The sequence below is a fragment of the Cervus elaphus genome, chromosome 30, assembly GCF_910594005.1.
Source record: "Cervus elaphus chromosome 30, mCerEla1.1, whole genome shotgun sequence".
Classification (NCBI taxonomy): domain Eukaryota; kingdom Metazoa; phylum Chordata; class Mammalia; order Artiodactyla; family Cervidae; genus Cervus; species Cervus elaphus.
Window position 1 is genome coordinate 51148764 of NC_057844.1, and position 26841 is coordinate 51175604.

General features: G+C 42.6%; 1 protein-coding gene across 1 annotated transcript; it reads left to right on the top strand.

Annotated features, from left to right (window-relative positions):
• ACOD1 (aconitate decarboxylase 1) lies at window positions 1–25908 on the top strand. The gene is made up of 6 exons (XM_043891872.1): window positions 1–130; window positions 608–699; window positions 20904–21104; window positions 22283–22372; window positions 23592–23797; window positions 24877–25908. The coding sequence occupies exons 1-6, from the start codon at window positions 1–3 to the stop codon at window positions 25874–25876; spliced, it is 1719 nt and encodes a 572-aa protein (XP_043747807.1). The 3' UTR covers window positions 25877–25908.
• Window positions 25909–26841: the final 933 nt, after the last annotated feature.

Here is a 26841-nt window from a genome sequence, read left to right on the forward strand (position 1 = left end):
ATGGGGAGGGCCGGGGGTGGGCTGGCACAGCCCCGCACACGGGCGGGCCCTCCACACCGGGGAGACGCCGGCGCCTGCAAGAGAGAACGAGTCCCGTGGAGCCCACGGCACCAGCCCAGGTTGGCAAAAGGTACGGATTTCCATGGCAAAATGTTTCCATGACTTTTGCAAGGTCAAATTTAGAGTTACTGACTGTCAAGTTGTGAAATGTCCCTCGTATGAAAACCCAGTCAATAAACTGCTTCTTTATTCACGGCAAAAAAAGTTGAGTTCCTCAAAGATCTAGCCTGCACCCTGCTGTCAGACAGTGAGAACTGTATGACTCAACTCCCTTCTTGCCTTGGCTCCAGAAGGTGGAAATGATCATCATGCCCTACTGTGGTAATCGGTCTATCTTACAGCCCAGTGACTTTGATTCCTCTGCTGTGTTAATGTGTCTCTGATCTAAGTTGTATGTTGTGTTTGATTCTATAAATAGCTTCAGGCTTTTCTGGAAATAGGTAGGCCATCATTTTAAAGAAATGCACTTTAATTTTACCAAGTATTGGTTTCCTTCAAAACTTTTGCTTCCACATTTTCTGTTTGATTAATTTTTGCCACCTCTTAGAACCTAAGTTCATGAGAAGAAAGACCACACCAAACCTGCTCACGTTTGCACTTGGGCACCCGGCTCCATGCCTGAGGGCCGACGGCATCTCTGTCAGTCAAAATAGGTCAGAAGAGATCAAGTTGTGCTGCAGTAACAAACAGCCTGAAAACCCCACTGGCTTAAAAGAATGAGGAGTTTTTTCTTGCTTATACTTGATATACGTCATAAGGTTGGCTATATGTAGCTCCATCTATCTCATATCTGCTAGAAGATCGCCATGGCATAGAGAAAAGACAAACCACAAACCTCTTGCTGGCAGTGCTCACTTCTGCTTCCCTCGCCAAACCCCCGTCACACGGCCAGGAAGGGAATGTGCACCCTCTCAGGGAGGGGCCCTGCAAGGAGGAACAGAATGCTTGGTGATCCGTGGTACCATCTGTAACACTGCCCTAGGAACTGCGTCACCCAGACTTAAAAATGACATGTTCTTAAGTTAGTTACGTGCTCTTTTAATTATTTCTTCCTGTGTATTGCTAACCCTTCGTACCTTTGAAACTGTTTTATAATAACCTGATTTCAAAGTATCTCACTATTGACTTGGTTATACTTTGGTCAAATATACTTTATCATGCATAGTATCACCCTCCTATAAAGAGCTCAGAAAGCCTGGAGACTTTTAAATCTTAATAGCATTTTAACTTTCCCAACACCAATGTATCAGACACCTTAGCTGACTGTTACAGATCATGTGTCCTAATTTACATCTTCTATGATAGGGTAGACCAGATAACCTGAAACCCTTTTACTTCAAAACATCTGGGACAAAACATAACAAACACTCTCTTCAAGGTATACATGACATGCACTTGGAAGAAAATAAGATAACGCGAGGGGCTAAAAATGAAACAAACTGAAAACTGCAGCAAGAATCCAGAAAACCAAGAGAGCAACAGTCAAGTAGGTAAGAGACTTCCTGTTCAACACTAGCATTACAACCCCAGGGCTGAGGTTTCCAAGACTTCATGGGAACAAGAGACAACCCCCCATGTTAAGGAGTTACCACTAAGACCCCAAATAAAGCTAGACTTCCCAAAGGACCTCAGCCTGAGTAAAAGATACACCTGGGTGTATCACGTAGGCTGCCAGATTTAGCAAATAAAAATACAAGACACCCAGTTAAATTGGTATTGCAAATGAACAACAACAAAATGCTTTAATACAACCATATCCAATGCAGTATTTAGAATACAGTTATACTGGGAAATTTGTTGTTGTTATCCGAAATTCAGATTTAACTGAGCAGCTCTATGTTTCACCTGGTCGCCCCATGTACCTAAGAAAAATCACTCAGCAGTATAGGAAGTCAAAGAGAATATGTGCCCATCTCTATCAGGGCTTTCCGATGAGGGGTGGTGGGGAGAGTATTCTCCCCAGAATTAAGTCACAGGCCTGCCCTTACATGGATTTACACTTCAATTTTAAACTGCTGTTGAGGCAGTCCAAGTAGAGGGCTGGAAAAGAATTTCCAGACACAGAGAATTTCAGAAGGAAGTGAGAACAAAGAGCAGAGATAATGAAGGCATTGTAAATGCAGCAGGCTGACCTCCTGCTAGATCAGGGAGAGCCGACCTTTTCCCTGAGTTAATAATCACTTTTTATAGCCTCAAGACAAAGAAAATTCCTGCTGGAAGGTTGGCGTTGATTGGTTAGGACTTTATAGTGTGTTTACTGGAGTGGGCATCTTCACCTAACTTGGAGTTAAGAAGCTTGTTAGTGATGATCAGGGGGCTTCTGGCAGTAGTTACAAAGGAACTCAATTAGCTTCAGAGGCGATCTCAGTTCTGGGCTCCACTTCTGTGGCCTTGGTACACAGGGCTCATACCTATGGCCTTGGAGGCAGGACTCAATAACTACCTACAAGATCCTCACCTACCAAGCCAGAAATTAGTATAAGAAATGTCCCTCCAACCATGATATTAATACCCCAGGACTCCCAATATAAGCAAATACAAACCTCAACTCAGGTCACTATGGAAGTTCACAGACTAAGCCTCTCTAAAGATAAGCTCACAACCCAAAATTACAAAACACAGGCAGGAGTGGGGTTACTTGTGTACAGCAAGCAAGGAAGGCTTTTTCACTTGATAGCTAAAAAGACCAAGGGCACAAAGCCTTGGAAACATGTCCAGACTGAGGGTCCTCCAAAGCTGATTTCTTGCTTGTGTTCCCAAGGTGGAGCAAATCACAGTACCCATGACTCCAGACTGTGATTCTCATCTGGCTATCCATCACTGCTACTCAGAATAACAAAGCAAAACCAGCCAGTTCTAGTGTAGGCAGGTTCATCATTCTTTAATCCGGTAAGAATAGACCTTCATGAACTTCAGTGCATTTATCATAAGAAACACTTATTAACTAAAACTTGCGAAAAGGTCAAGTGATCTGCTTTTAAAGGCTTGGCTCCAGTGCTTCATTCCCCTGGAATCCCAGTAGGCTGGTCAACTGTCCCAATTTGCCTGAGACTATCTGGTTTCAGTGGGCTTCCCAGGTGGTGCTAGTGGTCAAGAACCCACCTGCCAATACAGGAGACATGAGACTCGGGTTTGATCCCTGGTTTGGGAAGCTCCCCTGTAGGAAGGCATGGCAACCTACTCCAGTATTCTTGCCTGGAGAATCTCATGAACAGAGGAGCCTGGGAGGCTACAGTCCATAGGGTCGCATAGAATCAGACACGACTGAAGCAACTTAGCACACATGCACGCATCTGGTTTGAGCATTGGAAAAAAAAACCCCAAGACAGCTGGTCACAGAAAGCATTCTTCATCCTAATTATAGGCAAATTAAGTAAATCTTTCTCTTTATCCTCTTACCAGCAACATCCAGGAAAATAAGCTAACAAGTATTTCTTCAAGAGGTAGTTTACGTGGTGTGTAACTACAGTATACATGTATCAATGTGCATAAATAACACTCACCCCTAAGCATTCTTGAGCTTCTGTTTCCTCATCTGTAAAATACAAATCACTGTAGAACCCTAAGGTTCTGGCAAGGATTAATGAGGCCACGTATAACATATAGATAAAGCACTAGCTTAATTCCTGGCATATAGTAAGCGCCCAAGTGAAAGTCACTCAGTTGTGTCTGACTCTTTGTGACCCCATGGACTATACAGTCCGTGGAATTCTCCAGGCCAGAATACTGGAGTGGGTAGCCTTTCCCTTCTCCAGGGGATCTTCCCAACCCGGGAATCAAACCCAGGTCTCCAGCATTGTGGGCGGATTCTTTACCAGCTGAGCCACAAGGGAAGCCCAAGCACCCAAGAAAGACAGCTATTTTGATTATCAAGTTTCAGGTTTTTGTAGCACTTAGATTTTATACTTCAGAAACATTTATTAAATGCTTTCATTTTTCACTTTTTTTTGTTGTTTGAAGTGGCAGCTTTGCTGATATTGCTTGATTATCCTCACCCAGCATGTCAGAATATATTGACAGATGCAAATGATCTTCTCTTACTGTGCTGGAGACTCATCTGTCTATCCTTTGACTTTTGAAATCCAAAAATCTTTATCGAGCCTTAGAGAAAATAACAATAATCTCAATAACTATTTTCCTCACTTTTTAAAGAACAAACTTGATATTTATCTTGCCACCCTATCATTTTTTTTTCTAAAATGTAAAAGTAACAGTGAAAATAGCTTTCCCTTTTCCCCACTACTTACCCTCACTGACCCAGAACTAGCAGTTTTCATTTCTGACTGACTGATTTTCAAAGTATTCAGACTTCATATAAACTTTAAATTGAGTGTACATTTTATGTCATTGTTCTACTGATAGAAGAGGAGTTTAAAAGCTCATCAGTCCTGTCTGCCAGCATTAGGCTTTACTGAGCATGTGCATATTAATCATCTTTTAAGTTGCCATCACCTTGAACACATCATCTTCCCTCTGTTAGAAGGCCATGATGCTGAGCCGTTAGGCGCTTGGAGGGACTTGTCATAGATTTGTCCCAAACCACCTATATCATCTTATTTGGTCTTTTTTGTGGCCAGAATATAGTTTAATGTGGTAACTATTTGGAATATTTCTGTCAAATAAGGTTTATATTTGACATTAAAAGTCCTAGAAGGAATCAAAACAGGTGATCGAAACCAGTGCCTCTCAAACTGAAATGTGCATACGTATCACATTTTGAGAAACTTGTTAAACACAAGTTCTCATTCTAGAAGTGTGAGCTCTGACCTGCCAGTTTGTGTTTCTAGCAAGCTCCCAGGTGATGCCAACCTATGGACCACACTGCAGCAGACCGGGTTTAAGGCAGGGGTTCTCAGAGTGTGGTCATGGGGCTAGCAGCACAGGCATAACCTGTCACATATGATGGGTGCTGAGAAGCGATATTTCTGACAAGTAATCTGGGTTTGAACGAGCCCTCCACGTGACTGACATAAAGTCCGAGAACCACTGCTTTAAATCAGCACTCTGCTTGCCTAAAGGGACCAGGTGTTTTGTTTCCCGCAAGGAAGGGAGGAATCAAGACTATCTCGGGGCTGAGACAACCAAGACAGATAAGCCAGCGCTTAGTAAGCTGTAGGAAAAGAGTTTGTAACAGATCTGCCTACAATGGCGAGAGGGCCTTGGGGAGACAGGCCCTGCCAGCGGCTGGTTGAAGCTTCATCAAGTGGGTGTGTTTAATATATGCAAATATCTGGGGACAAGCTTTCAACATCAGGGAAGTCTGACATGGGTTAACCCAACAGTGATGGATCACCAACAGCGGAAATAGGCATGTGCTTAAGGCATCTGCTAAGCAGGAAAACCAAAAGAAGAAGAAAAAAATTTTGAAAGAATTTCCAAAAAAAGCATCAAAGTAGACCCAATTGGGAAATCTACATTATTCCCCTTCTTTAAACTCATTTTACTGTTTGTGTGGCTCACTGTGGTCTCTGGAATCAGACTGTCTGTCTCAAAGTCCTGCCTGTACCATGCACCAGCTGTGTTGTCTTGGGCAAATTACTCATCTCTCACTGCCTCAGTTGGCTTATCTCTCAAATGGGGATGATGATGTTTTGTGGGAATTAAACATTACATTAGTAGAGCATATGTAAAGCTTAATAGTGCATGATAAACAGTCAGTGCTTCATTAATATTAATTTTATTATAAGTTGGTGGAAAGAGCAGAAGGGCCCTTTTTTTTCAGTGTTTGGGTCTTCAAAGAAGTCATTTGTTCCCCAATGGAGCCTGTCGCAGTTTGTAAGAAATCAGACAAAAGTCAGCAATGCAAGGAGACAAAGACAGCATCTTGGAGGGATCCGTGGGTCCCTGGAAAAGACCCAGAAAGAGCAGGATAAAAGCAGAAGAGCCGTGGGGCTCTGCACAAAGGCAGTGTGTGTCAGGAACAGGAACAAGTCTGAAATCCTAGAGTATAAGCCAGGATGCCTGTAAGTGCTGGCCACCCACGAGGAAGACGCAGCCTCCGTAAACCTCAGAACTTTAGGCCGGATCACTGGCTCACCCCTTGGCTGCAAACAGAATCACTTAGGGATGGGAACCTTTAAAAACAACTGATGCGTGAGTCACCCCAAGAGTCTGCTTCACTGTCTGGGCATCAGATTTCTGAAATCTCCTTGGAAGTGAAAGTGTCAGTCGCTCAGTCCTGTCCAACTCTTTGAGACCCCCTGGACTGTAGTCCACCAGGCTCCTCTGTCCATGGGATTTTCCAAGCAAGAATACTGGAGTGGGTTGCCATTCCCTTCTCCAGGGATCTTCCTGACCCAGGGATCAAACCCAGGTCTCCTTATTACTAGCACACTGGAGCAACAAAAGGTATCCCTTAGACAGGGATTGATTCTGCAGATTACCACTCAGAGTTACACTAGCAAAATCCACATATAATGACTGACCCATGATAAGGAAGAGAGGAACGGAGAAATTTCTAAGAATTATGACAGAACCTCAGGACTACAAGGACACTTCAAGGAGACACGATATTCCACAAGTAAGGTGCCATCTTCCCAGTTACAAGAACTTGATTTTGACTTCTTGTTAGAGTTACACCAAAAAGGTAGCCAAACAAGAATGTGCTGTCACATGTCTGTGTATTACGACAACAGGAAGATGATCAATATGGAATTTTAAAAGAGGAACAAAATGAAAAAAGCAAACAAAGTCAAGATCTTACATTCAGCGAAGATCAATGAGAAGTATCCACTGTGTAGGTCAGGGAAGACTAGCTTTCCCAAAGTCTTGGTAAAGTCCCTCCAATTTCTTCCACTGCTTGTTTCAGTTTCACACTGAACAAGCAACATCCCATTACTCATCTGATGTCCCAGCCACACTGCCATAGGGAAGGACCCTACACAGTGAACACAGCCAGCCTCGAGATGTAAAGGAGCATCCAAAGTGTAAATGATACACTGGCCTTCTCGTCCATACCTTGGCCTCCTACGAGGGGCGAGGCCCTTCCCCAGACAAGCTCAGCACTCAGAGGTGGATCCAGCCTGCTCACCCGGGTGACCTCATGAAGGCATTTTCCCAGAAAGGATCTGCCGGAGCAGCCAGTTGGCCTCTCTAAACTCCTCCTTGTTATTCTCTTATGGCAACTTGTCCCACTGTCTGCTTTCATCCCTCCCCCAAGTGAGTTTCTGAGCTGAAAATGGCCCCTGACATCCCAGAAGTCCATGGATGCTGAGTAATCCCAGAGCCTCTCAGGAAAGCCCCCACTGAGAGCACTGTGGGATAGACAGGTGGTTTGTCACCCCCCAGCACTAAAATGCAATTTCTCAGCTGGTCAGAAACCAGAGCTAGGTAGGGATTTGGAACCACTATACTCACCTACGATCTACATGTACACAGTCCCTCACACATTCGTTCACACAGAATATGGGAGAGACTGTTAATAGGTCCTACAGCCTCACTTTGGTGGGTGTCTTGTTCCAAACTGCAAAGCTATTTATTCATGAAGAAATAAGAAGTGTGTTTTTCTTCTGGATAAAGTTAATTAAACAACGGTCACCTCAATTACCAGGTAAATTTAAAAGGAACTATGTATGACAAAAGGTGCTGTCAAGTCCTCGGACTTGAGGACTAGTTATTGTTTATTTCAACACTGTGTATACAATGCATAGTGTCTGCTTGCCTATAGAAGGAGGTGAGATTCTTTTCTATCCTTGCAGTCTCTCTGGAGATTGCCTGTGGTGGGTATCACATTCTGGTTTAAGGCTTATTTAATAAAGTTTTCTTACTCTATTACCTCTGTGGAGAGGATTTCTGGATTGAGAGAAGATTTTTATTTTAGTTACATTTTCCCAACATCTGATTATTCTGTTGCAGGAAAATAGGGGCATCACTTTGCCAACAAAGGTCCATATAGTCAAGGCTATGTTTTTTCCAGTAGTCATGTATGGATGTGAGAGTTTGGACTATAAAGAAGACTGAGTGCTGAAGAATTGATGCTTTTGAACTGTGGTGTTGGAGAAGACTCTTGAGAGTCCCTTGGACTGCAAGGAGATCCAACCAGTCAATCCTCAAGGAAATCAGTCCTCAATGTTCATTGAAAGGACTGATGCTGAAACTCCAATACTTTGGCCACCTGATGCAAAGAGCCTACTCTACAGGAAAGACCCTGATGCTAGGAAAGATTGAAGGCAGGAGGAGAAGGGGGTGACAGAGGATAAGATGGTTGGATGGTATCACTGACTCAATGGACATGAGTTTTAGCAGACTCTGGGAGATGGTGAAGGACAGGGAACCTGGCGTGCTGCAGTTCATGGGGGTCACAAAGAATCAGATATGACTTAGCAACTGAACAAGAACAACCCCGGGATGGGGCCACCAAGTGAGGGTCCTTGGCTTTGCTCAGGGAAGGGTTCAAGAGCGAGCCATGGCAAAGCGAAAGCAAGTTTACATACTCTACAGACAGACTGTGGGCTATCTCAGAAGGCGAGAGGCAGTTACAAAATATGGGGTGGTTAGCATTTATAGGCAGGGTAATTTCATGGGTTAACAAGTAGGAGGATTACTCCAACTATTAATATTTTGGGAAAGGGTTGTGATTTCCATGAATGGGGCCACTGCCCACTGTTTTGGCCTTTTATAGCCATTCCCAGAACTGTCATGGCACTGTGGATGTGTCATCTAGCACATGCTAATATATTCCAATGAGCTTATAATGGGACTCAGGGTCATGAGGTCTCCTGGAAGTCAGATCTTCCTGTATCTTGAGCCATTCGCTTCTGACCAGTTTTTGTTGTATCTCAAAGGTACTGGTTGTGTCCTGCCCACTTCCCTCCTGCCTCATTTCCACATCCACAGTCATTAGCACAGTGTTTTCTAACATACAGAAAATTCTTTGTGGATTTTGACAATTCCTTTTCCCATTTTTCACATATCTGAGACCAAGACAGATTTTTTTTTTTCAGTTGATAGAATAAAGAATAACCCAAGGAATGAAACCACAGTCTGAAAGTTTAAAAAATCTTTGCAAATTAGATTTAGTTAAGTTTGTTAAACTGAAGAAAAAAGAGAATGTTCTTTGTGAATTATAGAGGATGGAAGGGAAAGAGCAGGGCTAAGTAGGTATTCCAGAGAGTGGAACCCAAGTAGTCACATAGAAAGTGCCAAAACTCAACAAAATCAGAAAAAGGCCACATTAACTCCAACTATTTTTCTAAAATTTTGAGGAAATACTTAAATGTTGAAATGAATGGCTGATTTGTTTATTTTGAATGAATCATGACAGACATTTCAACTGACAGGAATTTTTCTCTTATTGAAACACAACAACAGTGAGTTTCTCCTGTTAGCTGCCATGCTGTTGCCACCCAGAGACTGTGTTTTATTGTACAGTAAATGTAGTGGGTATAGAGCTCACCTAGCCTGCCAACAGACAAAGCTGACATGTTTGGGGTGTAAAATGTAAAACCCAGGAATGTCTGATTGCATTGTGTGGTAAGTTAGCATCATGTTTTCACAGAACAAAAACTAAAAGGCTAACAACATAATGGTAATTTATGAAGAGCAAAATAATTCTGGCCAAGCATATCTAGCAGAGAATCCAATGGATGCATGTGTCTGGGCACCAGAGAGGTAGGAGATTTAATAGGGCAAGGATAGTATCTCTTCCATGGTCTGGATAAGGCAGTTCTCAGTGCTCCCTCCTCACTATTGACCAAGTGAACATCACTAACTTAACTTCTTGGGGACCTTGATATAGAAAAGGGCTTAATAGAAGACCTTATGGAATTCTGCTCAATATAAACTAACAAATTGGCATTCTGATTGACTCTCTGTTCTCAAATAATTTGGCTTAGTGAAAGTCAGCCCCTGGGACTCAAGACGATCATGGGTGCTGATTAAAAACAGATCTGCAGATCTGCAAACCTGATAATCAGTCCTGTGAGTGTGCTCACATACCAAAGTGAGCCCATGGCTGCTGCCTCCATGGGGCCTGGCCCCAGCTGTCATGTTGTATCTCTTTGTTCTCGCTCTCTCTCTTTCCACCCTAATTTCATGAAGCAAGTTTTAGAACTCTAGTTTATCAGCCATGAAGAAAATATGCAAATGGAGGACAAGGGGATAAAATCACTGAGACATCAGCAAAATATCCTGCTTAATGACCTATGTTCAGCTGAATGGGGACAGTCAAAGCCACATGAAAAATAAGAATATTAAAAGCAGATGATGACAACTCTTAGAGGAAGATCATCACACCTGAGAAAACAAGCCAAATAACATATGGTACACCCGTGGGCCCCCTCCAAACCATGCAGGCCCCACAAGACCCTAGCATCCTTGCCGTGACTAATCGTCCCAGCAGGAGACACTGATCTAAAGACCCCCTGGGAGTCTGGTGGTGGCTTGACCCAAAATTTCTACCAAAGTGAGATGATAGTGAGTAAACCTGAAGTTCTCTCTTTGGGTGCTCTGTCCTGTACATTTCTTTTTACAGTTAAAATTGTAATATGCAAGCATGGCTGACCATGTTAGCCCCCATAGTTTGTATCCGGACCAGAACCGTTCACCTTAGCCAAGTTTGAGAGCTTCCTTAAGTCAGGGAGGCCCCACGGTCTCCAAGCCTAGGAGTCATCATTCTAGAACAGCGGACTGAGCTGGTGGAACTGCAGCCACCATAGACAGAGGGATGCTGCAGACAAGAGTCGGGTCCCAACACCGGTGGGCAGTCCGATTCACGTGGGACCCATCATGAATAAACAGAAGGAAAACCAACAGCCTGAAAGAGAGGTACCAGATGAAGAAGTATTGTGAATGACTCCAGGAGAAACAGAAAAAAATTTTTTTTTAATTTTAAAGTAATTTTCTCGAGGAGATTAAGTTACAAGTATTCATGAAATAAGAAAATACCTATAAAATGTTAACCAGAGAACAAGTAACAACAACAACAAAAATTATTTCCAAAATAAGCAGAATGGGCCCAACTGAAGACTGATTTAATGCTTGGAAGACCAAGTCATGCAGTCCTATCATAGCATTAAACAGGAATGTAAAATATGGAAATTATAAGAATCAAGTGGAGACATATAGGATAAAGGCAAGAGAAACAATATCTACCTAAGATATAGTCAGAAGGAGAATAGACAGGGGACTGAATCAAGAAAACAATAGAAGAAACTTTCCTTGAGCTGAAGAAAGACTACATCATCTGAAAAAGAGCCTCTGGTGTGAAAGAGGAATATCAAAAGGAAGTAATGAGGGCTTCCCTGGTGGCTCAGAGGTAAAGAATCTTCCTGCCAATACAGGAGACACAAGTTCGATCCCTGATCTGGAAAGATCCCACATGCCATGGAGCAACTAAGCCCCGTGTGACCTTTGAGCCTGTGCTCTGGAGCCCGAGAGCCGCAACTACTGAAGTCCACTCGCCTAGAGCCCCTGCTCTGCAACGAGAGAAGCCACTGCAGCGAGGAGCCCACACATCGCAGCTACAGAGTAGCCGCGCAGCAATAAAGACCCAGTGTGACCAAAAATAAGCAAATGAATATATTTTTACATAATATAAATAAATATAAAATTACTTTTTTAAGAAAGGAAGTAACTAGACCTTTGCTGTTGAAATGTTTAACCACATTTCTTTTTGAGCTCCACAACAATTCTATAAATACAGCTTCAAAAGAGGAGGAAGTACCTAGAATCTATCCTGCCTGCTAAATATGCATACACAATTACTGCATGGAATGTTTTTTAAATGTCTACCAGACTTCTTTAAATAAGACATCCATCCATTTAGTTCTTCTTTATGACAGCATCATAAGCAGAATGATACAGCTGGTGGATAATCGCTCAGTATTTGCTAGTTAGCTTGGAAACAATGACAGGCTATTTTGTGCTACAAGAAAAGCTACAGACAATACTTTTATTTGAGGTAGGGTGCTTTTGAAGATGAAACATAGCCACTCTGAGCCTCCACAAATGGAAAGATGTCTTCACAATAAAGTATATCAAGTCAATTATATTGAATCATTGATTTTACATCCACACATTCCTTCAACAGTTTAAAGTCCTCGCTTCATAGGAACCTAACTCCTTATGAGCACTTTCAAAATTCCATCCAAAATTTAATAAGTCGGTAAAGAATAGTTCACATACACAGAGAGAGAATGTATAGTGAACATGTATACATAAAATAACCATTGGCTCTGTGAGGCATTCTCTTAATATTACTTTAAGACATTCTTTCTTAATGCCTTACTGATGTTTTCAAGTTAAAATCTGGTTTTATTTTATTGTCTAGGGCCTGGGGAAAAATGGAACCAGAACAAAGGCAGACAGATAATGGTGTAAGCCTTGAAGATTTTGATGGCTGTTATTACTGTGGTGCTGTTGTTGCTTTAAGAAAATTAAATGCACTTTACTCCAAAGTTTTCTCCTTTACAAAATATTCTAAGTATGTTTCAATATTACAAAGGAATTAACAAAAATGCTAACTAGGGAAAGGAACCCTGGTTGCTACCACTTGCTCTCTGATAAAACATAAGCTTTCCCAAAAAATGACACTCAATATTTATAGCCCAGAGACTGACTTATCAGATTGCATAAGGAAGGGCAAGGCAGAAAAAAGAAAACTGAAATTCAAATATGCCAAATCAGCTATTCTGGGCAAAGATCGTATTACATGGTTTTTCCTTCTGCGAAATTATCTGCACTCTCACATTTCTGATTTGTTTTTTCAAATATTCCTGATTTACTCTGAGAGCTCACATTCACAAGCCATCCCTTATGACTGGACCCACTGTTGTCAAGAGAAGACAAAGATCAGTTCACTGTATTTTACTTGCTATAAAAACCACAGTCATTAAAAAAGAAAAAACCATTCCAGGCACATTTTCACTGGGTATAAAGAGGGATTCAATTTCATCCAGGTGTTAGTATGACTGGCTTATTGAAGGCATTGGGTTTGCATTAATTCATTCAACAAATATTTATTGAGCACCTACTATGTATGAGATTCTAGATGTAGTGACTCAGGGGAGTAGATCAGTTCCCTTCCTAAATGGAACTTCCCTATCTCAAAGAATATAAAGAGGGAAACTTTGTGTCCCATGCAGATGGGCATGTTGACCTAAACTTGAGGTGTTTGGGAGGACTTCTAGATGTAACTCTACACTTAATAGGGCTTCTCAACTTCAACACCATTGACACTTTGAACTAGTTATTTTGTTGTTGCAGGGGGATGCTCTGTACATTGCACAATGTTTAACAGCAACCCTGAACCCTACCCACTAGATGCCACAACTTGGTGACTGTCTCCAGACATTGCCAAATGTCCCTTTGGGAGACAACTCATCTCTGGCTAAGAACCACTGACTTCGAGGGAAGATGAAGAGAAGAAAGTTGTGGGGTAAGTTAGACATGAAAGGAACATGGTGTGGGAACAAGACATGAGAAGTGAGAGGGAATCACTAGTACTAAGGTCCTAAGGCATGAAGACCTCGGCTCTTTGGGTGGAAGGGAGATGCTAAGCCCAATGTGAGAATGAAGAGAGAACTCTGGCCAGATCCTGAGGGCTTGTGTAAGGCTTACTGACAGATAGGAGTTTGTATTGTCTATTACTATGTAACAAAGTATCCTCAAGACTTTGCCAATTAAAAGAACAAATGTTCATCATCTTAACAACTTCTGAGGGTCAGGATTCCTAGAGCAGCTTAACTGGGAAGTGTGGCTTAGGGTCTCTCAGAAGGCTGCAGTGGTGGCTCAATGGAAAAGAATCTGCCTGCCAATGCAAGAGATGCAGGTCCAACCCTTGAGTCAGGAAGAACTCCTGGAGTAGGACATGCCAATCCACTCCAGTATTCTTGTCTGGAAAAGCCCATGGACAGAGGAGCCTGGTGGGCTACAGTCCATAATGTTTCAAACGAGTTCGACATGACTTAGGGACTAAACAATAAGCCGCCAGCCAGGTCTCTGAAGACCGGGCTTGCTGTGGAGAGATGCATGGCCAAATCCACTGTTAACGGGAGGCTTCAGTTCCTCCCCACGTGGGCTTTCATGGGAATGCTCTCTACACTGCTTCCCCTCCAGACAGTGATGGAAGATCAAATTTGCTTTTAAATATAATCTGGCTTCTAATAATACTTAAAACAAAGAGCAAGAGGCAATGGGAAGCCATCAATTGTTTTTGATTACAGAGATGTCAATCTACAATTTATCATCTAAGCCCCTAAATAACTAGAAAGTGACTCTAATTACAGAGGGCCTTAGTCTTTAAGTTGGTCACTGTTCCATAATAGCACAGAGTAATTAAGCAAGCAAATAACTGAATTAACATGCCTTCAAATTCAATACCAGTGACAAAAAGTGAGCCCAGAAAAGCTAAATGACAGCACTTCCATCAATGCTCAGACTTTATGCAGCTTATCATCACTTTGTAAAGTTCTTCCACAGTGAGGTGGTTGAAGCTGTTATAGTCCATTCTTCCCTTTCATGTAAAAGTGGTCTTAGGAGTTTTCTCTAAATATCTAATTGAGGTAGAAATTGTTACACAGTGTATAAGTCAGAGCCTCAGTTCTTTCTCTAATTTCAATTTTAATTCTCACACACAAGCATTTTACTCCATGAAAAGATATATTTATTGCTTCAGATTATAGACATTCAGAGGAATGCCTCCCTGGTCTGGAGGGTCATAAAACATTCAGACCCAGGACAAGACAATCATAAACTGCTCTCCAGTATATCAAGGAGAAAAACTCCAGGTAGACAATTAGCTCCTAAACACACATCTAGCCCCTAAATAATGCTCTGAGATCTTGAGAATGGGTCAAGGGATGGCATCTCAATGTCTAGAAAAACTGAAAAACTGGGGGATCCAAGAAAGCCATAAAAATGACAAACTAGACAATGCAACATTTAAACTGGTCAAAAATTACAAGGATCTGGCCCTTAGCCAACCAAAAACAAACAGATCAATTCTAATAAAGACACAAAAACTACTGTCATTCCCACCTTTGGGGGTTCTCAGTGTCAATGCTGAGGGCTTTGTATCTCTAGCCTCCAAAATAAACTTTGCCTGTGGGAGTGTTTGCAAGTTCGTGAAGTCCATTTTTCGGCTCTGTGAACAGAACTTGGTTCCCTGTTTCACAAGGAAGCTGAAAACGCCAGAATTTCAAACTGAGATAATGCTTCGGGAGTTCTGTTCTGAGTGTTTTTCAAATTAGATAACTGTTTCCTTTCAACTCAATCAGATTATTCTTAACACCAATTTATGTAGACTATCAAGCAAGAAATCAGAAAATCTTATGATGTGATTGTTCTTACTTGCTGAGGTCTATCCTAATGGCCCCAAATACCTATCTTGCCCTTTCTACCCAAATATTCACTTTACTCCTGGATACAGAAATTCACCCGTCCACTGGAACCTGGCTTTGGAGTCCACTGATATAAAACAGATTGTCTGAAATTGTACCCTGATGTTCACAACCACTGTGCGTGCCACTACGGAGCCTGGCTTAGGGTTTCCCCAGTCTGGACCATGGCTGGGAAGCCCACTTTGGTCAGCAGTTGGCTTAAGAAGAGAATCCAAACGTGCCCCAGTGTCATCCTTTCTGGTCCCTCTTCCCCGCATCATTCAGCTAGGTACAATAACCCCTCCACGTTGCTTCTGGTCACTTTTCTCTCTGACTGGTACCCCCCCCAGCCTTCTTTATACATAAACGATCGCCCTGCCCTCACCCCCCAAAGCATGGCTGACATAGGCTGTAGTCTGTAACAAACTTTCCTGAGGATGACAAACAACTATTATATTGCAAAGAAAAACTTCAAATTAGATATTTGGTTCCACTGCTATTAAATTTGTCTGCCTGGGCCCTTCCAACAAAGGGTTCCCTGCTGACTATCTCTCCAGCTCCAGCCTCACCCCCAACATGTATGTGGTTCTGACTTAAATCCAGGGTATCACCCCCAGCCATCCACAGAGGTTCCTGATGCCTTGACCCTGTCTCCAGAGCCCCAACCAAGAGAAGCAAAGCACTTAACCTCTTCTCTGAGAGACAGTGTCGGACTGCAGGAAAGACAGCCTTTTGCATTTTTATGCAGAACCATTTAGTTTCTCTTTGTCTCAAATTCTGTCTTCTGTGACAGGATCCAGGTAGAACCCCAAGGCTCTAGGAGATTTCCTCTGAAATTAACATGCAGTCATCCTCCAAGAAGAATTCTGCCACTTTACCTGCAACCACAAGCTCAACCTGAGTTCTGGTAACCCCTGTAAGTACAAACCAATGGCCCAGAACGGGGCAGCCTGAGGGCAATAAAAATACCCTAGAGGACCACAGCTAGGTTCAGATTAGTGAACCTGCAATGATTGATTATAAACAAAAATGCCCCAACAAGCTGTGCTGAAGTCCTCTTGGGCCATAGCAGGGAGGCAGGCAATAGATCCCAGAAACCAGGCAGAGGACCAGGAGCCAGTGATCTCCGTATACTGGAAAATGCAGTTCAGGGGCAAACAAGGGAACATCTGGGAAGAATTGTGATAAACACTCAATGCCCTTCTAGGTTCTTAATCTCAAACTACCAGAAACTTCTGGAAGGCACATTTGTCCCTAACAATGGTGACTAGCAGAGGTGAAATGGAAGGGGAAAATGACAGTACTCCTTAAACACTGTACATGCCTGTTGCAGTGGACGAGTTGCAGAAACCTGTTGCAGAAACTAGTACTCGAGAAACCAAGCACCACACTCGGAGTTGGAGAACTCAGGTTTATTAGCCAGCAGGCCCAGAGGAGTTAATGCTCCAAGCTCTGAGCCCCGAACAAAGGGATTACAGAGTTTTTTTAAACAGAGGGCCAAGAGGAGCTACTCCACGTTCAAGGTCAGGAGGGGCGGCTGTGAGGAGATACCCCTCATCCGAGGAAAGGAGCAGTGGCTGCGCTTGGCTGGAGCAGCCGTGAAGAGAGACCCCACGTCCAAGTCAAGAGAAACCTAAGTAAGACAGTAGGTGTTACGAGAGAGCATCAGAGGGCAGACAGACTGAAACCACAATCACAGACAACTAGCCAATCTGATCACACAGACCACAGCCTTGTCTAATTCAATGAAACTAAGCCATGCCGTGTGGGGCCACCCAAGATGGATGGGTCATGGTAGAGAGGTCTGACAGAATGTGGTCCACTGGAGAAGAGAATGGCAACCCACTTCAGTATTCTTGCCTTGAGAACCCCATGAAAGGAGGTGATGGAATTCCAGTTGAGCTATTTCAAATCCTAAAGATGATGCTGTGAAAGTGCTACACTCAATATGCCAGCAAATTTGGAAAACTCAGCAGTGGCTTCAGGACTGGAAAAGGTCAGTTTTCATTCCAATCCCTAAGAAAGGCAATCCCAAAGAATGCTCAAACTACCGCACAAATGCACTCATCTCACACGGTAGCAAAGTAATGCTCAAAATTCTCCAAGTCAGGCTTCAGCAATACGTGAACCATGAACTTCCAGATGTTCAAGCTGGTTTTAGAAAAGGCAGAGGAACCAGAGATCAAATTGCCAACATCTGCTGGATCATCAAAAAAGCAAGAGAGTTCCAGAAAAACATCTATTTCTGCTTTATTGACTATGCCAAAGCCTTTGACTGTGTGGATCACAAAAAACTGTGGAAAATTCTGAAAGAAATGGGAATACCAGACCACCTGACCTGCCTCTTGAGAAACCTACATGCAGGTCAGGAAGCAACAGTTAGAACTGGACATGGAAAAACAGACTGGTTCCAAACAGGAAAAGGAGTACGTCAAGGCTGTATATTGTCACCCTGCTTATTTAACTTAAATGCAGAGTACATCAAGAGAAACGCTGGGCTGGAAGAAGCACAAGCTGGAATCAAGATTGCTGGGAGAAATATCAATAACCTCAGATATGCAGATGACACCACCCTTATGGCAGATAGTGAAGAGGAACTAAAAAGCTTCTTTGATAAAAGTGAAAGAGGAGAGTGAAAAAGTTGGTTTAAAGCTCAACATCCAGAAAACTAAGATCATGGTCTCTGGTCCCATCACTTCATGGAAAATAGATGGGGAAACAGTGGAAACAGTGGCTGACTTTATTTTTGGGGGCTCCAAAATCACTGCAGATGGTGATTGCAGCCATGAAATTAAAAGACGCTTACTCCTTGGAAGGAAAGTTATGACCAACCTAGACAGCATATTAAAAAGCAGAGATATTACTTTGCCAACAAAGGTCCATCTAGTCAAGGCTATGGTTTTTCCAGTGGTCATGTATGGATGTGAGAGTTGGACTGTGAAGAAAGCTGAGAGCTGAAGAATTGATGCTTTTGAACTGTGGTGTTGGAGAAGACTCTTGAGAGTCCCTTGGACTGCAAGGAGATCCAACCAGTCCATCCTAAAGGAGATCAGTCCTGGGTGTTCATTGGAAGGACTGATGCTGAAACTGAAACTCCAATACTTTGGCCACCTCATGTGAAGAGTTGACTCACTGGAAAAGACCCTGATGTTTGGAGGGATTGGGGACAGGAGGAGAAGGGACAATAGAGGATGAGATGGCTGGATGTCATCACCGACTCGACGGACATGAGTTCGGGTAAACTCTGGGAGTTGGTGATGGACAGGGAGGCCTGGTGTGCTGCAATTCATGAGGTCGCAAAGAGTCGTACACAACTGAGCAACTGAACTGAACTGATAAACAGACTGTAGTGGGCAACACTAGCTGTTAATAGGCTGGTTTAAACTAAGGGGTTTCACGCACGTGGAAACAGTGGTCAAGATGGGGAGAGGGATGCCTGACTTTACACAAACAGGTATGATTAAGCAGGTTTGCAAGGGCTGGGCGATTGCAAAGAGCAGGACAAGAGTGAGTGAGATAAACTCCAATTCCTAGTATTGCAAGCCCCCACTTTCTGAGACTACGTGACCTACATGATCTAGATTTTGCAAGGGGCAAGCTGAGTTACAGAGGCAGAAGGAGAGGGAGGTTATATAAAATTTTAACTTTTTCTCTTCAAATTAAGTCACACTTGGGGGACACTTAATTTTTTTCAATTTTCATTACAATATTGTAAGTTAGTTTATGACTTTTATTTTATTTTTTTGCTGATCTTTTCCATAAATCCATGTCTACCTCCCCAGGACAAATTTTAGAATGCCTATATAAAAGACTGTGACTGTTTTTCTGATTGTGACGGATAGCACCTAGGCACAAGATGCCTAGTTTTGCCATCAATGTACTTTTCTGATATCTGTGAGGACTCATTTGATCATTGCTACTATACTTTCTAGGTTTATTTAGTTAGTTTACTGGCAAGTTAAACAACTCATTACAGAGGAAGTTGAAGTAAAATCAGCTGGGAGGTGTTGAAATAGTGGAAATTTTCAAGTTAGAACAAAATGAAAGAGAATGGGTTCGAGAGAAGAGAGAGGTATAAAGACAGTCACCAGCAACCAAATTTCTCCCCAGTTCCCTCCGGAGACAACCCTTCTCTTTAGAACAACATGATGCTCAAGGTATTGTTTCCTTTAATGGGGCTTATTTAAACTGGTTTTTCTAACTTTCCTTTTCTTCTCAGCTTTCTCAGTTCCTCTCCTTTGAGGAGTTACTTGATTCTACCTTAAAAATGTCATTTCAATATTTCTCATAGCATCTTGTTTTTCATTAATGTTTTACCAAGAATAGATGTAATTCTCTGATTAAAAAAATAGGAAGAAAATGAATCAGTATAATTTCATGGAATTTTAACCTTCTAGTTTAACAAGTATCCATTACGACGTTGCCATACTGCTTTTCTAATTATCTGTCTACTGTCCTTAGTCCCCTGGAAAAGATTATTATTTTTGTGGCAGGAACCATAACATCTTGGTTTGGTATTCTAGAGTCCTTAGCACAGGGCATACACATAGCAAGAACTTGTGAAATATTTATTAAATAAGTGCATGAGTGTGTGCTAAATCACTTCAGTCATGTCTGACTTTTTGCAACCCTATGGACTGTAGCCCACCAGTCTCCTCTGTCCATGGGACTTTTCAGGCAAGAATACTGGAGTGAGGTTTCCATGCCCTCCTCCAGGGGATCTTCCCCATCCAGGGACTGAACCTGCGTTCCTTATTTTACCATAATTTATGCATTAGTCATAGTATCTTTACTAAGAGCAGATGTAAATGCCAGGAGAAAAATCAAGACCAAAAAGATATTTTAGAAATAGATGGCACAAGGTGAAAGACGGCTAAGCAGTTGCATATTTGTTTCCTAGTGTTCCCTTCCTCAGGGGCCACCAAGAGATCATTTATTCTTTGGCACATGGGGTGGTGTTCAGGACTTGTTGGGGGTCTGCTGGGGCCCTACTTTTTCTTTCTTTCTTTTTTTAAGTTTTTTTATTTTTTATGTGGACCATTTTTAAAGCCTGTTTTGAATTTGTTACAATATTGCTTCTGTTTCATGTTTTGGTTTTCTGGCCCTAAGGTATGTGGGATCTTAGCCCCCGACCAAGGATTGAACCCATACCCCCTATATTAGAAGGTGAAGTCTTAACCATTGGACCATCAGGGAAGTCCCCAGGATCTACTCCACGCCCAGGCATGTTCACTTGATGGGCCAGACATCCGTCCTCTCCTCCCATTCTTAGTCTCTTCCTGCCTCCACCAAAGCCCACCACACTCTGTGGCCATTATCTGCTTGCTCCTCTGTGTCCTCAACTCGACTGAGGACAGAAACTGGCCATCGTACATTTCCACATCCCTCTGCCTCATACATATGTTCACTACACGTCACTTTGTAGGATTTGAACTTAATTTGACCAACTGGTTTCCTGTAGTGGAGCACACTCTTTATGCAGAAGTACCTTGAGTTCTCATGTAGAAAGGAAGTGTGTGAATACAGAGTAATCATAGCCCTGCTCTAACACTCTTGCCTTTAAAGTCTGTCACAGAAAGCTTTGCCAAAGTGATCCACGGCTTGAAGGTGGGACACCTGACGGATCGTGTCATTCAAAGGAGCAAGAGGATGGTTCTGGATGCTCTGGGAGTGGGGCTCCTGGGAACCAGCACAGAAGTGTTTCACAAAGTCAGCGGATACAGTAAAGTAAGAAGCTCCATGTCTACTTTAGAACTGAAACCAGGTGTACACACACACACCTGTCTGTGAGATGTATCCAGGGACATGCATTTGTGTTCTACTGCTCTACTCTTCCTTTTAGAGAGAGTGCCTGCTGAATATAGCATTGTGGTTTACAGTTTTATGCTTTTCTATGCTGTATTTGTTGTTGATGTTGTTCAGTCACTCAGTAGTGTCCAACTCTTTGCAACCCCATGGACTGCAGCACTCCAGGCTTCCTTGTGCTTCTCTGCCAGAGTTTGTTCAAACTCAAGTCCATTGAGTCAATGACGCCATCCCACCATCTCATCCTCTGTTGTCCCCTTCTCCCCCTGCCCTCTATCTTTCCCAGCATCTAGGTCTTTACCAATAAATCGGCTCTTCGCATCAGGTGGCCAAAGTTTCAGCATCAGTCCTTCCAATGAACATTCAGGCTTGACTTCCTTTAGCATTGACTGGTTTGATCTCCTTGCTGTCCAAGGGACTCCCAAATGTCTTCTCCAGCATGAGAACTTGAAGGCATCAGTTCTTCAGTGTTCAGCCTTCTTTATGGTTCAACTCTCACATACGTACATCTATGCTTTATATTACCTGAGTCTTTGTATACATCCACATCGTTTACTAAGCCACTGTCTTAAGACCAGTCTTAATCTTAAGGCTAGCAATATCTCAAGTTGATTACTATTATAACTGAAAGCACAGTTTTACCTGAGAGTCTTGGTGGCCATAGCACCTGCCCTGAGCCATTTGTTCTTGCAAAGATTTGAAGATTTTCTGGAGAAAAGCCTGGACTAGCCTGCAGGTGTTTACATGGGAGATGTGCACCCACCCACCAAAGAATACCTTGATAGAAAAGACCAGTCCACCTTTTCCTAGTGTTTATCTTCAAGGAGTAAATAAGAGTAAATTCAGACTTCATTCCTTGGTACACTTAGGGATCACAGTCTGGGATTGAGTGACAGCATCTCCTCTCCCTTCCATGGAGAAAGTTGCACTTTTGTTCTACAAGGAAGTGAGAAATCCAATGACTAGGGCTTCAATCTAGCACAGAGGCCTCAATAAGGGGTAATAAAGTAGTGTCTCCAAAAATGAAGAAGAACTATTGAAATGGTGACTTGGCATGTAGGTTCATACCTGTATCACTGATTGGTATTCTTTCATTCCAGATCTATAGTTCCAATGTATCCAGCACCGTTTGGGGCCAGCCAGAATTCAGGCTCCCACCAACCTATGCTGCTTTCGTTAACGGTGTGGCTGTAAGGAGATTTCCATGATTTTCCTACTGTTCAACAATCAGAATAATTTCAGAGCCGGAAGATATCTCAGAAATTTCCCAGTTTTCATATCCTACTGAGTTCCTTGAAGTTCAGAGAGGTGAAGTGGCCTGCCGTCTCTCCTATGTTGTAATTTCAGTTTCATGTTTTTTCAGTGAATTAACGTTTTTGAAATTGTGAAGGAGAGGAAATAAGATGGAAATATTTTGAAAAAAATGCTCCTAAATTATCTCAACTCTAAATTAAATATCCAGACTCAATTCCTTTTTAATCCCTTCTGCTGTGGCCAGTATCAGTTTCTATTCAGCAACCAGCCTTTCATTCAATCAGCAGATATTTATCAAGATAGAAACAATGACCATCTGGTGTCTATTTTTTTCTGAACCAAAAATCAGGACTTCTCATCTGAGAGACAATTTATATGCCTTTTCTGTGTGTCAGGAGCAGTCTACGAGATATAATTTGGACATGAACCTGTTGGGAATTCTGAGATATTTTTACGGTTTATGGCAACGGTAGTTCAGAATATCGAAAGTCAAATCCGATGGTGCATCCACAAGTAAACATGCAGTAAGCCGTGGGGAAGGCACCAGCCACAACGAGACAAAAATCTATTTAAATTGAACTTCTGGTTATTACTATTTCATGTAAGGAAAAAACAAATGACTGGGATGAGAAGGAATAAAACCTTATAGCAGAAAATAATGATCTAAAAATATAGCTTAATAGTTCATCTGGGTTCAAGAGTTCTTGCAACTTCTTTATAAATTTGAAATTATTTCATAATAAAAATGGCTCAGAAAATATGGCCTGATATGGAATAAATGACAGTAAACTCTTCATGTGACTTGTTGAAAGGTCAAAGAGGGAGGGAGGAGAAGCTACCTAATTCTACAGCTTTGTTTATAAGGAAGGTATGGATCTTTCTAATGGTGGCCCCTGAGTAAGACCCAAGCTCCTTGCAGTTCACTAGCTGCTCTGGAAGATCCCACTTGATCTGGCCAGAGGACAGCATATCTAGTGCCCACCATGTGATTAAGAATCACAGAGAGTTCATAGGTTTAGTATTCAGAGGATCAGACCTAAAAATGTCATATCAAACAAGGTTATTACTGAAATAAACCCTGACTGGTCCAAGAGCCATCACATGAAGGGAGACACATTTAGGTTCTGGTTGTCATTTGTGTGTCTATTCATACAGATTCACTCAATGGATTTTGATGACACATGGTATCCTGCCACCCACCCTTCTGGACCTGTCCTTCCTGTCCTCATGGCCCTATCGGAAGCCCTGCCACCAAGTCCAAAGTATTCTGGCCTTGACCTGCTGCTGGCTTTCAATGTTGGTATTGAAGTTCAAGGCCAATTACTGCGTTTCTCCAAAGAAGCCTATGACATACCAAAGAGGTATGGAGAAAGTGTGCCCCATCCTGAGGCAGCCACATTCCCCTTCGTCTGTTAGTCGTTATCTCTGTGGAGCTTACTGATATAGAGCTTGGCTCAGTGGAAGCTGTTGTCATTAGGGCTGGCAGGTAAGTCCATTCAACCAGATATCAAACTGCTATAGAAAAGTGTGACCTCAGAAGTGCTAGTGAAAAGTCTCCACTGGGTTTAGTGAGCCAATCGAGCAAGCAGGACCATAAACAGATCTGGATCTCCTCACCCCAAGGTGATCATGACATGCTGGCCTCCATGGGTACTCCGGATAGCCCTCAGCTCAGCTCAAAGCAGAATCTACTTTGGTATTTCTAGGGTCCTTCAGATGAATAAGAACATACAGAATACCCTAAAGCTGACTACTCAACCCACAGATCAAAAAATGTTCAAATGCTGACTGTATCATATGGTTCAATCTAATATTTATTTTGCCATTTGTTCCAGCCTTCCAGGAGAGGAATAAATAAGGATATTGAGTAAGCATTCACAGTTTCTATTGAGTTTTTACAGTTACTTACAGAGGCTTTCAGCAATCAACAACTTCTGCCTTTTTGGCAATAACTGTAACAGTGAAAGTGAAGTGAAAGTCACTCAGTCGTGTCCGACTCTTTGAAACCCCATGGACTATACAGTCCATGGAATTCTCCAGGCCAGAATACTGGAGTGGGTAGCCTTTCCCTTCTCCAGGGGATCTCCCACATTGCAGGCAGATTCTTTACAAAATCTGAGCCACCAGGGAAGCCCAACTGTAACAGGACCATTTATAAATAATTTACTATTATTTACATCAGGCCCTGTTGTAATTATATGAATTTATTCAAAACTCACAGGGGAGTTACTATTATTATGATGATGATGATCACTTTAAGAGAAAACAGGTACAGAGAAGTTAATAACTTTTCCAAGATCACATAGCTAATAAGAGGAAGAGCTGAGATTTGAATGTAGGCATTAGGGCTCCATTAGCTAAACTCCTGACCACTGTACTATACCGCCCCCTGGCAGCTGAAGTTTGTAAGTCTCCACCTCTGTGTTCTTTTGCTTTTTAGGTTCCATCCTCCCTCGGTGGTGGGAACCTTGGGGAGTGCTGCTGCCGCATCTAAGTTTTTGGGGCTCAGCGTGACAGAGTGCCAAGAGGCCCTGGCTATTGCTGTTTCTTATGCCGGGGCACCCATGGCAAATGCTGCCACTCAGACCAAGCCACTTCACGTGGGCAGTGCTGCCAGGCATGGGCTAGAAGCTGCTTTCCTGGCAATGCTGGGTCTCCAGGGAAACAAACGGGTTTTGGATTTGGAGACAGGGTTTGGGGCCTTCTATGCCAACTATTCTCCTAAAGTCCTTCCAGACCTAGATTCACACACTTGGCTTCTGGACAAGCAGGATGTGGCCTTCAAGCGTTTCCCTGCCCATTTGGCCACCCACTGGGTGGCAGACACAGCTGCATCTCTGAGAAGGCACCTTGTATCAGACGAAGCCCCGCTGCCCATTGACCGCATTGAGAGAATTATGCTGCGAATCCCAGACGTCCAGTATGTGAACAGGCCCTTCCCCAGCTCCGAGCACGAAGCCCGCCACTCCTTCCAGTATGTGGCCTGTGCCACGCTGCTCGACGGCGCCATCACTGTCCCAGCCTTCCACAAACACCAGATCAACAGGCCACAGGTGAGACAGCTGCTTGGTAAGGTGGAGCTGGAGCACCCTCGAGACAACCTACCAAACTTCAACTCACTGTACTGTGAGATGAGTGTGGCCCTCAAGGATGGAGCCGTCTTCACAGAGCGTTCGGATACCTTCTACGGTCACTGGAGGAAGCCTCTGAGCCAGAAGGACCTACAGGAAAAGTTCAGAGCCAATTCCTGCAGGACGCTGTCCTGCCATGCTGTAGAAAGGCTTATAGAGACAGTAGGAAACCTAGAAGACCTGGAAGATTGCTCTGTGCTAACCACACTTCTGAAAGAACCCTCTCCACCAAAGATAGCTTCAAAATCTATCTATCATTTAACAATTCCATCATACAATCTCTCCTGTGGCTTGACAACATCCAAGTGACTTTGTATCGGGGGAAATTCAATTTTCTGCTGTCCTTGGTCTGCCTGGGAACAAGTGCAGCACGCTTCAGCACTTCAGAGCCCAGACACAGAACTGGATATACATGGAAGCAGTCTTGCCCTGTAAATTTTACAAGATGGTTCCAGTAACCTATTTTGGCAAGCTAATGAAGGTGCAAGAAACACAGAGAAATTTATTTTAAAAGCATTCATAAGGCTGAAATTCAAGTCACCTGTGCTTAGCTTAAACTTTTCAGAGGAGTTATTTATGAACCTTTATGAACCTCGAGGCATGAGAGGGATTTGAACTTCTACATAAAACTTGCTGACAGTGAAGATGGCTCTGGTCTGTTGTGCCGCCAACAGACTTCTTAGACTATGAGTTATAAGAAGCCCTTCACAATGGAGACGATGCTATTGGGTTCAAAATAAGGGCTTCATTGTTTCAAATCCTGCCTCTGCCATTGACTAGCTGTGACACTGGGCATGGTTTGGGGTATCCTTCTAGTTATGCTTTATTTTTTAAAAAGTATAAAAAATAGAGCAGTTTGACTCTAGAAGCAGTATTCTTAATACAATCTATCATCTTTCATTACAAAAAAAATTTTGAGACTAATATCACGGATGTAGAATCTGAGATATAATAAAGTATGACAGCCAAAACATGGTATATATGTGGACAGTCAAATAATATTAAACTGTATAAAACAATTAAATGTCTTGTGGGGTTAAAATTGCCACATTAGTATTACATATACATAAGCAGGGAGTTATTGAAGTTCATGTATTCTAAATTCCTTGCATTGTCCAAGAAAAGGGCAAGCTATTAACTCTAGACTTTGACTTGCAAGTGTGTATGTTGACATTTCCAGGGTGACTATATTAAAAAAACAACAGTAGAATGTATCACTTCCAGGTTAATAGAAGAAGAAATAAGGAATTAGGTAAAAATAATCCGAAGTAAAG

Coding starts and splice junctions, on each gene's coding strand:
- ACOD1 (XM_043891872.1), top strand. CDS start 1: ATGGGGAGGGCCGGGGGTGGGCTGGCACAGCCCCGCACACGGGCGGGC. Junction 22,373..23,591: donor CTTTCGTTAACGGTGTGGCT/GTAAGGAGATTT, acceptor CTATTCATACAG/ATTCACTCAATGGATTTTGA. Junction 23,798..24,876: donor GCCTATGACATACCAAAGAG/GTATGGAGAAAG, acceptor TTTGCTTTTTAG/GTTCCATCCTCCCTCGGTGG.